General features: G+C 40.6%; 1 protein-coding gene across 2 annotated transcripts; it reads right to left on the bottom strand.

Moving 5' to 3' along the window:
- Nucleotides 1-1934: 1934 nt before the first annotated feature.
- dynlrb1 (dynein light chain roadblock-type 1) lies at nt 1935-9299 on the bottom strand. 2 transcript variants are annotated; one of them, XM_003220492.4, is made up of 5 exons: nt 9147-9215; nt 6532-6600; nt 3952-4027; nt 3450-3617; nt 1935-2351 (listed from the first exon to the last, which is right to left on the bottom strand). In XM_003220492.4, the coding sequence occupies exons 1-5, from the start codon at nt 9147-9149 to the stop codon at nt 2308-2310; spliced, it is 360 nt and encodes a 119-aa protein (XP_003220540.1). In that variant the 5' UTR covers nt 9150-9215; the 3' UTR covers nt 1935-2307. The 2 variants fall into 2 exon arrangements, with proteins under 2 accessions (XP_003220540.1, XP_016848904.1); XM_016993415.2 differs by lacking the exon at nt 6532-6600 and having other exon boundaries at nt 9147-9299.
- Between the last annotated feature and the right edge of the window lie 2938 nt (nt 9300-12237).

The following is a 12237-nucleotide window of genomic DNA, read 5'->3' as shown; positions in this document are numbered from 1 at the left end:
TTTGCTAAATTCTTATCATCAGCTTCCTTCAAAATTTGCAGGCCCCTCATGGAAACTTTCTCTATTTCACAAAGAGCCACATTCCTCCCCCTAACCCTTCCTTAAAAACTCAATTAATACTAATCACTGATCTTAGCTTTTTCTCTTTCTCTATCCAACCAATTTCTGGATCAGATTTAGACCTGAGTTAAAGCAATGAGAATATTTTTGAGGTTCTTTTATGCCATTGTGTGTGTGTGTGTGTGTGTACAGATAGATAAGAGGGATGGGTTGGCTTCCATTTCCACAGACTCTGGATTGCAAAACGTAGCCACTTTGAAATCTGAATTCTAAGCACTCACCCAGTACTGTATTTATCTCCTGTTCTGTGAAATAGGCTTTATTATGTAGGCTAAGCATAAAACATGAGTTCATAACTATCTAACTCCTTTTAAGCTTCATTCCAAAACTGTCTCTATCCTTTTTGGCTTAGTAGGATGAAAGGATGAGCCATCTTTCATTAAAGTAATGCTCAGAGATGTGTCTGCTCACATCATATTCCCAATAATATGGGATTCACAATAAAATCCTAAACATTTTCAGTCAGAAACACAACACTGTAAATATTCCCAAAAGGACATACAAACTAATTTCAAATTAATCACAGTATATGTGAAATTATTTTATACTAAAAATGTACCTGCCATACCTCTATTGAGATTTCTTACTCTGTTCTGTCACCAAGAGAGCTTACAATATTGTTTTATAGATTTTTTTTCCATGTCAGACATGACTTTAGAAACTGCAAGTCGCTTCCGCTGTAAGAGAACTGGCCATCTGCAAAGACGTTGCCAAGGGGACACCCATATGTTTGATGTGGGAAGCTTCTCTCATTTCCCAACATGGGAAGCTGAAGCTGACAGAGGGAGCTCATCCGCTCTCCCTGGATTTGAACCGGCAACCTTCAAAGTCAGCAACCCAACCTTCAAAGTCAGCAACCCAACCTTCAGGTCAGCACTCAGCTGTCTTGCCGGCACAAGGGTTTAATCTATTGCGCTACCGGAGAAGCAATGAATGAATGAAAAGGCAATTAACCTCACTGAAAAGGCAATTAACCTGATTGAATTTAAATATGCTACTGGGTCTATTAAGAATGCATCAAACTGCAAAAATTTAACATGTACTATATTTTAATGTCTAAAAGGACTTACTAATTTCAGCACTGAAAGAACAATTGCAGTTAGTCAGGCTTCCTGAACACATCAAGAACCAGGGACAAACAAAGGAAGAGTAACATTCCAAAGTGCAAAGTCCAACACACTGTTATTCCTTCTTGTATTAGAATGCACCATTATGTTGCATACAAGAGCATTTTAAAGGCCTAAGCCTAATGGTTTGTCTTAGAAAGAACAGACCCATTGAACCAATGGGGATTTGAGAAGCATGCGCATGCTACTGATTCAATGGCTACTTGGGATTAACAACAAGATTTTGCCCTGGGGCAGGGTTGGGGTGAAAATAGTGGTGCTAACAAAGGCAGCTGGGACCCTTAGCAACATCTGAAGGGTGACATGAGTCTAACCCCTATCCTAGATTTTTCTCTCTCTCTTCAGATTCGAACTGGCAACCTTCAAGTCAGCAGTCCTGCTGGCACAAGGGTTTAACCCATTGTGCCACCCGGGGCTCCTTCCCTAGCCTAGATGACAACATGCATAGGAAGGATTTCTTCTCACAGTTCTGATAATAATGGAGAACATACACAAACCAACTGGAATGAGAGCAAGCAGCCATAATTAATCCTTTTTGTAAAACAAACCATAAGCCTTGAGGAAATAGCAATGCATTATGGTATTCCCTGAAAGTCTATACATGTACTTTGGGTATGTTGTTTTTCATTAGCCAATATACTAACACTAACCAAATGCTTCGTTGAAAAACAAAAACAAACGAAGGAATAGATGAAGGATTCTTTGCTTTTAATGCATTTCAGAAGAAACAGCCTTCTTCAAATTTAAATAAGTGACAAAATAAAAAGGAAACAAAAAAGATAAAACTCATTTACAGTTATTAGAATAATAATTTAAACCATGATTACTTAATTACTTTATACTATGAAGAAACCAATCTGTCTTTGACACTTAAGTCATACTTATTTCACTTCATCTTCTTCATGGAATGCTGTCATTTAAGGAGACTTGTTAAACATATTGCTCAATATTTTAAAAGGGTTTTTTTTAAACATTATTAATGTGGCACAAGCAATCACTACCAGCTTTGGGAGATATTAAATTAAGAAATGGCATTTATGGATATGGAATTGTAGAACGTTCACTCTGTTGGATTCTGAATGACAATCAGGAAGTAGTCTTTATCTGTAAGAAAACAAAGCAATTATTAACAAATCTTCTCTAGGTACTATTAGTTCATACATAAAGATTCTAGGCCAGGGGTGGGAATGATGTGATCCTCCATAACTGCAATCCTGTAGGCCTCAGTGTAGCATATTAGATTAATTTTTCTTACTGAACGTCTGAAGTTCTTATAATAATAATAATAATAATAATAATAATTTTATTCTTATATCCTGCCCCATCTCCCCGGAGGGACTCGGGGCGGCTTACATGGGGCCATGCCCAGACACGACAGCACAAATCAGATAAAACATTAAACCGAGCAGTAAAACTTCAACATGATTAAAGTTCTTCACAAAGTGATTCCAGCAGCACTGAGCTCTCTGGAGGATCCTAGGAGACCTCAGTGCTGATGTCATAATTTTTCACATATATGGGCTTCAGAATAAAAAACATTTTCCAGGCTGTGAGACAAATGCATGTTACAGAGGTTTTCTGGTTTCCACCAATACTACAGTCCCCTAAAACAACTCAAGGATTGAAGGACCATTTAGATAAGTGGTTCTCAAACACCATTCGCCCTGATGCTTTGGACTTCATTCCCCAGAAGCCCCAGGTAGAATAGCCAGTGGTTAAGAATTCTGGGAGCAAAAGTCTAAAAAGTATTGAACATCAAAGGTTGAGAATCACCACTTTATAATAGAAACATATGCCAAATGCAGTTTGTTTGCTTTGGGGGGAACACAAGACTCTTGCTTTTGCTGCACGAACACAGTTAATCCCCAACCCAAATAAAAGGACAGATACAATCATACATTGTGTATTAGGTTGCGTGTGTGTCTGTGTGCCTCCAAATCACCTGTTGACTTAGGCAACCCCATGAATTTCGTAGCATTTTCTTAGACAAGAGGTAGTTTTGCTATTTCCTTCCTCTTAAATGTAGGTATTCATTGGCAGTTTTCTAACTACAACGGATTCTGCTTAGCTTCTAATGTGAGAGCTGGAACCTTAAGGGTATTTAGACCCCTCTTAAAATCATGGTGTTTGTTTTTTTACATCTGAAGATAAACTTAGCAATAAATCCCAATCCCATTCATTTAGGGCTCTTTATTCCTTTACCTGGAGCAACCATGATTTCATTCTTTTTGGAGCGAATCCGCAAAAACGTGAGGTCATTTTGCGGATCAATGTCTCGCACAGTGCCCCTTGCCTTCATGATTAAGTTGTGCATTAAGCCTGCGTACTGCATTGTTGTGGAATTATCAACAGTGCTTTTGATGGGAATACCTGCAACACACAAAAACATTCTGTGGATAAGTTAGGCTGAGACATTATTTGATAAAGTAAAACCTAATCTAGAACATCAGCATTCACTGATTCAAATCTCTTTATACACAAAGAATGGTAATCTATGCAACAGTGATTTTCATTTTATCCCATCTGCCCAGTGTAAACCAATGGTACCCAACAGGCTAAACAATATTTTAACACTTCCTACAAAGAAATATGGTATAGTGACATAGACTTGCCCCCAAATGGCAGATGACAGTGCAGAATACCAATATTATTATTATTACATTTATTAATAACAACAACCTCCAAAATCTTAATTGTACAACACCTTCTGAATTGACAACAATGATCCCTTGAACTCCCTTTTGACTCTGAATTCTCTTCAAGGTCTCCTCCACCTCGGCCTGTAAGAAAAAGATGTACAATCCTTTTTGAAAAATGCAATTTCTATCCAGACATTGCTTAGTAATAAAATACCTTGAAATTGAAAAGGATTCAAACAGATATTTCTAAAATCCTAAGCACAAAAGCACAGCCATTTCCAAAACTGCATTATCAAAGTCTCCTGAAACCTTTATTTTGGCCACAATTTTCTTCCCATTACCTGGACATAAACCTTTAGAAGCAAAAAATCCGTAATCCTATCTAGAAGCTTTTACTCTTACCACACAAAAGCCTCTCAAAAGACAGTGCAGTTACGATAGTGCAGCACTGGCTCAAACATCTCTTCCTAAAACCAGAACCTGGAAAATTACTTTTTTTTAACTAAAACTCCAAGAATTTCCCTTTGGACATGATGGATATAGTCCACACACACACACATACACACACACACACACAACTAAAATAACTCTCTAACAGGCTCTGAACATGTTACAACCAGGGCTTCATCATATATAATTTTCTCTATAGACAGCATCATGATCTATATGGGAAAATCATTCTTTCCTCCATATTCAAGAAAATACTTGCACAATGAAGTTTGGGAATACAATGCAAAGATTTCAATTGTTAGAACAATATATTAAAACAGTTTATTTTCCCCTTTATCACTGGGAAATTTAGGGCTATGGTTACATGGCTATTATAATTATGTGAACAAGTAAGGCATTATGACTAATAAAAATTATTAGTTTCATGTGAAGTTGAAACATGTGGAGACAGGACCTAGTTTATTTCTCCATGCCACTGTTTGTCTATAGGTTGTTGCAAGTCTTGGTACAATATATATATGTGTGTGTGTATTCTCTTTCCTGTCCCCACTTTAATTTGAATGCATACAGGTAGCCATAATTACTGGTGGTCCAGTTCATCTGCCTTCTTGCAGTATGCCCGTTATGGATATTTTTTACTTCTTCAAAAGACATAATGCAGCCAAAAATGACAGAAAATACAGACTTTGTTTTGGCAAAATTATTATCTGCTTTGCCAAACTGTTCTAAAAATAAAATATTTTTCTCTCTCTCAAGCTACCTTGCATGTTGTCATACAAAAAAAAAACCCAAAGCTTTCTCTCAAAGCATTTCTCTTTCCTTTTGGAATGAATAGTAATACTTGCATCAATAGCGATTTCTGAGGGTTATTATGCTTTTGTGATTGTTGCTATGTTCCTTCAGGACTACTATGACTCTATACATCTCCATCATAGGGTTTTCTTGGCAAGATTTATTCCAAGGATTGTTTCCTGAGTCTGAAACAGCGTGACTTGTCCAAGGAGACCCAGTGGGTTTCCATATCTGCACTGAGGATTCTGATCCTTGGTCTCCAGAGGTCCAACATTTGGTCTACTACACCACCCTGACCTTAATGATATTCTGCTAGAAATTTTATACTTTTATCCCAGACCAAATATCACAGTAGGAATTTTCCCTAACAAGTAAAAGCAAGACTGTAGTGGTGGCTACAAAGGAGACAGACCACTACAAAATGAGGGGCTGCAGAAAAAAAGGGTTTTGTTGTCTGAGAAATTTGTGGAACAGGTTTTGATCTCTCAATCTTGTCAAGTTTGCAGTGATTGACCAGAGCTGTATGGTGACTCCCCGTTTTCCATTCTTGAGTTGGGAGTATAGTAACTGCTCTGGGAGAAAGTGATCGGGCATTCGGACATGGACAGTCCAGTGGAGCTGATGGCACAGCAGCATCCCTTCAATGCTAGTGGTCTTTGCTTCTTCCAGCATGATGACATGTGTCCACCTGTCTTCCCAAGAGATTTGCAGGATTTTTCAAAAGAAACACTGAGGGAATCCTTCCAGGAGTTCAGTGTGACATCTGTAGACAGTCCACGTTTCGCATGCATATAGCACGGTTGGGAGGACTATAGCTTTATAAACAAGCACCTTGGTATCCCTACGGATGTCCCGATCCACAAACACCCTGCTTCATTCGGAAAAATGCTGCACTCGCAGAGTTCAAGACTGGAAAATGGAATGTTTCTGGACAGGAAAAGAGATTTAAAGATGGGCTTAAAGCTAACCTTAAAAGCAGTGCATAGACACAGAGAACTGGGAAGCCCTGGCCCTTGAGCGCTCTAGCTGGAGGTCGACTGTGACCAACAGTGCTGTGGAATTTGAAGAGGCACAAACGGAGTGCAAAAGGAAAAAACATGCCAAGAGGAAGGCACGTCAAGCCTGTAAACACTTAGAAATGAATGCAATCATCACTAATAGCAAACACAGATTTATCAAAAGTAAGTCACGCCAGACTAATCTGATCTCTTTTTTCAATAAGAGTTACAAGCTAGGTAGATGCAAGGAACCCTGTGGATGTAGCGTACTTGGATTTCAGTAAGGCCTTTGACAAGGTTCCCCATGACCTTCTGGCAAACAAACTACTCAAATGTGTGCTAGGCAAAACTATGGTTAGGTGGATCCATAATTGGGTTAAGTGAACAAACCCAAAGGGTGCTCACCAATGCGTCGTCTTCATCCAGGAGTGAAGTGGCAGAGGGTTCCGTCATGGGCCCAGTTCTGTTTAACATCTTTATTAATGATTTAGATGGTTAGGATGCATGATCATGAAGTTTGCAGATGACACCAAATTGTGAGGGATAGCTAATACTCCAGAAGACAGGAGCAGAATTCAAAATGATCTTAACAGATTGTAGAGATGGGCTGAAACTAACAAAATGAAGTTCAATAGGGACAAATGCAAGATACTAGCCTACAGAAGAGACAGCTGAGAGGAGACATGATAGCCATATATAAATATGAGAGGGGAAATCATAGGGAGGAGGAGGAAGGCTTTTTTTTCTGTTGCCTTGGAGACTAGGATGCGGAACAACAGCTTCAAACTACAGGAAAGGAGATTCCACCTGAACATGCCACCTACGTATCTACTGTCAAAACACTACACTTGGAAGGCCATCATACTCGGACAAGGGACCACCAAAGTGAAGTGGTGAATTCCCACCAAAAGTGGCATCATGACATGAGAAGTCCTGGTTCTCCTTGGATGTCATTGCAGCTGCTGTAAGGAAAGGGAAGTCATTTCTTCTTTGCCTCCCCTTATTAGCAATGGGAACAGGGACGAAAGCACGTGCTTATTGTGTTGTTGAATTTATTTATTTATTTCTCACATTTATATCCCGCTCTTCTCACCCAAAGGGACTCAGGGCGGTTTACAGTAATGGCAGCAATTTGATGCCCATACAAAATCAGTATCAAACAATGCGTAAAACAGTTAAAACTATTAAAATAAAATATAAATTACAACATATAAATTTCAAAAATAAAATCAGATCTGTTCATCCTAGAGAAACCTCATGCTTTGTCCGTAGTTCAGTCCGTGTCATCTTTGCCATTTATTAATTAAAAGCCTGGGCACACAGCCATGTTTTTAGGGCTTTTCTAAAGCCCAACAAGGTTGGAATTTGTCGCATATCTCTTAGGAGGGTGTTCCACAGCTGGGGAGCCACCACCGAGAAGGCCCTGTCCCTTGTTCCCACGAGCCGCGCCTCCGAGGCAGGCGGGACCGAGAGCAGGGCCTCTCCAGATGATCTCAGGGATCTTGCTGGCTCATAGGAGGAGATACGTTCGGACAAGTAGATTGGGCCAGAACCATTTAGGGCTTTATAGGTCAAAACCAGCACTTTGAATTGGGCTCGGTAGCATATCGGCAGCCAGCAGTCAAAGGCTTTCAAGGTTGCAATCACAGGATTGTTGTGTGTTTCCCGGGCTGTATGGCCATGTTCCAGAAGCATTCTCTCCTGATGTTTCGCTCACATCTATGGCAGGCAGTCTCAGAGGTTGTGAGGTAGATTGGAAAAAAAACTAAGAAAGGAATGTTTATATATCCATGGAAGGTGTGGGGTGAGAGAAGAAACTCTTGTCTGTTGGAGGCCAGTGTGACTATTTTAATTAATCACCTCGATTAGCATGAATGGCCTTGCCAGATTCATGTCCTGGCTTTTTCTTGCCTGGAGGAATCTTTTGTTCATTTGCTTATTATTTATCAAATCATTTATTATACGGGGCCGGGCTGTGGTGCAGGCTGGTGAGCAGCTACTGCAATAAATCACTCTGACCATGAGGTCATGAGTTCGAGGCCAGCCCGTGGCGGGGTGAGCACCCGTCAATTAAAAATAAAATATAGCCCCTGCTCGTTGCTGACCTAGCAACCCGAAAGATAGTTGCATCTATCAAGTAGGAAATAAGGTACCACTTATAAAAGTGGGGAGGCAGGTTTAACTAATTTACAAGGTTGGAATGAGTAAGTGAGGAAGTGCCATCAGAGTGGATGATGAAGCAGCTGCTCCCCCCTGTGTCTGTCTGTCTGTCTCGGTTTGATGTGTTTATGGGCACTGAATGTTTGCCCTTTATGCATATAATGTGATCCGCCCTGAGTCCCCTTCGGGGTGAGAAGGGCACAATATAAATACTGTAAATAAATAAATAAATAAATAAAATATTATACCGCTCTGTCCTCCAAAGTGGACAGCATCCATGGAATCCAGCTCTCCGCCAAACAGAAAAAAAATACAATCAAAACACTCCTGACAGATAGCTATCCAGCCTCTGCTTAAAAAATCCCAGACAAGGGAGCCTCCATCACACTAAGAAGCAATGTATTCCACTGTTTAGCAGCTCTTACTGTCAGGAAGTTCTTCCTAATGTGTAGATGGAATCTCTTTTCCTGCAGTTTGAATCCATTGCTCCGTGCCTGAGTCTCATTATGTACCAGGCCTGGGCAAACTTAGGGCCTGTAGGTGTTTTGGACTTCAACTCCCACAATGCCTAGCAACCTCAGGCCCTTTCCTTTTCCCCCTCAGCTACTTAAGCGGCTGAGGGGGAAAGGGAAAGGGCCTGAGGTTGCTAGGCATTGTGGGAGTTGAAGTCCAAAACACCTGGAGGGCCCAAGTTTGCCCAGGCCTGCTGTGGATGCACCCACAGTGCGGCAGGGCCCTTCGTCACCCTTTTCCCAGCCCCCCTGGGCCTCGAACCGGCGCCACCGCCCTCCTTCCCTGAAGAGGAAAAGTAAGAAGCCTAGACTTGAGAAAAGGCCTCCCGCCTGCTTCCTTCAACTCACCATTTTGAGGGAAGGTACACCGTCGACGCCCAAAACCCGCGCCTCACAGAGGAGTCCTGGTGTCACATGTACGCATGCGCGCCACGCCCGGCTTTGCCGAGCCGGCCGTGAAACTAGCCAATCGCAAACCGAGGGAGGCGGCTTCTCATACTGAAGGGACCGTCTCCTAATTACCCATCCTGTTTGGAAACGCTCTCCGTAAGAAGGGAGCAAAGGCTAGGGAGCGTCGGGAGGAGCACAACCACTTCGCAAACGCAGAAAGAATTGCAGGCCGTCCAATGCTAATCAAGCTGGCTAATTGCAACATTCACACTTGCCTCAAGCAGACGATAGTTATTTCTCCCACAGATGTATAAATCCCACTTGCCCAGTTTCCAACCAACTTCACAACCTCTGAGGATGCCTACCATAGATGTGGGCAAACCGTCAGGAGAGAATGCTTCTGGAACATGGCCATACAGCTCGGAAAACCCGCAGCAACCCAGTGATTCCGGCCATGAAAGCATTGGACAACACAGCAGAAAGGATTGTTTGCTTGTATATCTATATATATAAAAGAGTGATGGCATCAGGGCAGTGGACAAAACAACAAAAGTACAGGCTCCCCAACCTCGAAATTTGACAACACAACCCATCATCCACGCCTCTAGGTTGATACAACAAAAAGAAAAGAAAAATAAAGTCCTAATTAGAGGGAGAGGAATAAATGTTTTTATCCAATTGCTGCCAGTTTAGAGGGCTAATCTCTGCCCACTTGGTTGCCTAGCAACCAGCCAAGGGACAGCCAGGTTTCAGTTAGGGGACAGGCAGATTTAGGCCTCACTTAGGCTTCTTCCACAGATTATCTAATTTGCACTGGATTATATGGCAGTGTAGACTCAAGGCCCTTCCACACAGCTATATAACCCATTTATAATCTTATATTATCTGCTTTGCACTGGATTATCTTGACCTCACACTGCCATATAATCCACTTCAGTGTGCATTTTATACAACTGTGAAGAAAGGGCCTCATATAATCCAGTTCTGAGCAGATAATATAAGATTAGAAATATACAGTAGACTCTCACTTATCCAACATAAACAGGCCGGCAGGATAAGTAAATATATTGGATAATAAGAAGGGATTCAGGAAAAGCTGATTAAACATCAAATTACGTAATCGTTATACAAATTAAGCACCAAAACATCATATTATACAACAAATTTGACAGAAAAGGTAGTTCCACGCGCAGTAATGCTATGTAGTAATTACAGTAGAGTCTCACTTATCCAACACTCGCTTATCCAACGTTCTGGATTATCCAACGCATTTTTGTAGTCAATGTTTTCAATACATCGTGATATTTTGGTGCTGAATTCATAAATACAGTAATTACTACATAGCATTACTGCGTATTGAACTACTTTTTCTGCCAAATTTGTTGTCTAACATGATGTTTTGGTGCTTCATTTGTAAAATCATAACCTAATTTGATATTTAATAGGCTTTTCCTTAACGCCTCCTTATTATCCAACATATTCGGTTATCCAACATTTTGCCAGCCCACTTATGTTGGATAAGTGAGACTCTACTATACTGTATTTACAAATTTACCAGTAAAATATCACAATGAATTTGAAACACTGACTACAAAAACATTGATTATGAAAAGGCAGACTGTGTTGGATAATCCAGAACATTGTATAAGCGAATGTTGGATAAGTGAGATTCTACTTTGATATGAAATAATTTCTAGGATAGAATAATGCAGAACAATATAATCTCTAAAACCAGGACAGTAATAAAGAAATAAAGAAATAAAGAAAGTAAATAAAGCAAGGAAATTGGAAATTCCACAAAGGAAACAATCAGGGCCAGCTAACACCTCCCAAGAAAGGATTCTTCCAGAAAGGAAGCTGAGAAGGCAGTGAAGCACTATGTATTACCAAAGTCATTATTATTACTATCATTACTATCCTTACTATTATTATTATTATTATTATTATTATTATTATTATTATTATTATGTTGCGGTCAACCGTGAAAATGAATACAATCTGGCTCCAAGTATTCAAAAACACTAAAATCAGAATATATAAAAATTAATGTGGTATAATAAAACAGAACAATACAATCTCTAAAATCAGAACACTAAATAAAGAACAACACTCTGAAAATAGGGGAATTCCACACAGAAAACAATCAGGGCCAGCTAACACCTCCCAACAAAGGATTCCCATCATCAAAGTCTGGCCAATCCTCTGTTTTCTCAGGGCCACAGACAGTAGAAGCATATAAAATATCGCAAACAACACCACTCTGAAAACAAGGTAATTCCAGACAGGAAACAATCAGGGCCAGCTAACACCTCCCAACAAAAAAATCACTCAGGGAGGAAACAGCTAGGCTTTAAATCTGCAAGGCCATTACATCCTAATCATTTTTCCTAATTGCAGCATTCATACTTGCCTCCAACAGACAAAAAAAAACAAAACAATCAGAAATATTGTATATTCACAACCTTTAGGAAATAATGTCCCCTGATGGCACAGCATGTTAAAGCGCTGAGCTGCTGAACTTCTGGACCGAAAGGCCGCAGGTTTGAATTGGGGGAACTGACAGAGCCCCCACTGTTAGCCCCAGCTTCTGCCAACCCAGAAGTTCAAAAACATGTAAATGTGAGTACATCAATAGGTACTGCTCCGGTGGGAAGGTAACGCCGCCCCATGCAGTCATCCCACATGACCTTGGAGGAGTCTACGGACAACGCCGGCTCTTCGGCTTAGAAATGGAGATGAGCACCAACCCCCAGAATCAGACATGACTGGACTTAACGTCAGGGGAAAAGCTTTACCCTTGACCTTAACTACCACCAATTCCTCAATACTTTATTTCCCAGACCACCATTCTTCGCCACAGCAACGCGTGGCCGGGCACAGCTAGTCTATATATATAAAAGGGTAATGAAATTTCGGCCTAGGACAAAACAACAAAACTACACATCCCAGAAACCCTAAACTTGGCAGCACAACCCCTCATCCATGCCTCTACGTTCATACAACAAAAAGAAAAGAAAAATAAAGTCCTAATTAGAGGGAGAGGAATAAT

This window comes from Anolis carolinensis, chromosome 4, assembly GCF_035594765.1.
Source record: "Anolis carolinensis isolate JA03-04 chromosome 4, rAnoCar3.1.pri, whole genome shotgun sequence".
Classification (NCBI taxonomy): Eukaryota; Metazoa; Chordata; class Lepidosauria; order Squamata; family Dactyloidae; genus Anolis; species Anolis carolinensis.
The sequence above is the reverse complement of the archived record's forward strand: the minus strand, read 5'-3'. Positions and strand labels throughout refer to the sequence as shown.

Coding starts and splice junctions, on each gene's coding strand:
- dynlrb1 (XM_003220492.4), bottom strand. Junction 4,028..6,531: donor TGGATGAAGACGACGCATTG/GTGAGCACCCTT, acceptor TTTTTCTTACAG/GCCGAGGTGGAGGAGACCTT. Junction 2,352..3,449: donor TGAAATCATGGTTGCTCCAG/GTAAAGGAATAA, acceptor GTTTTCTTACAG/ATAAAGACTACTTCCTGATT.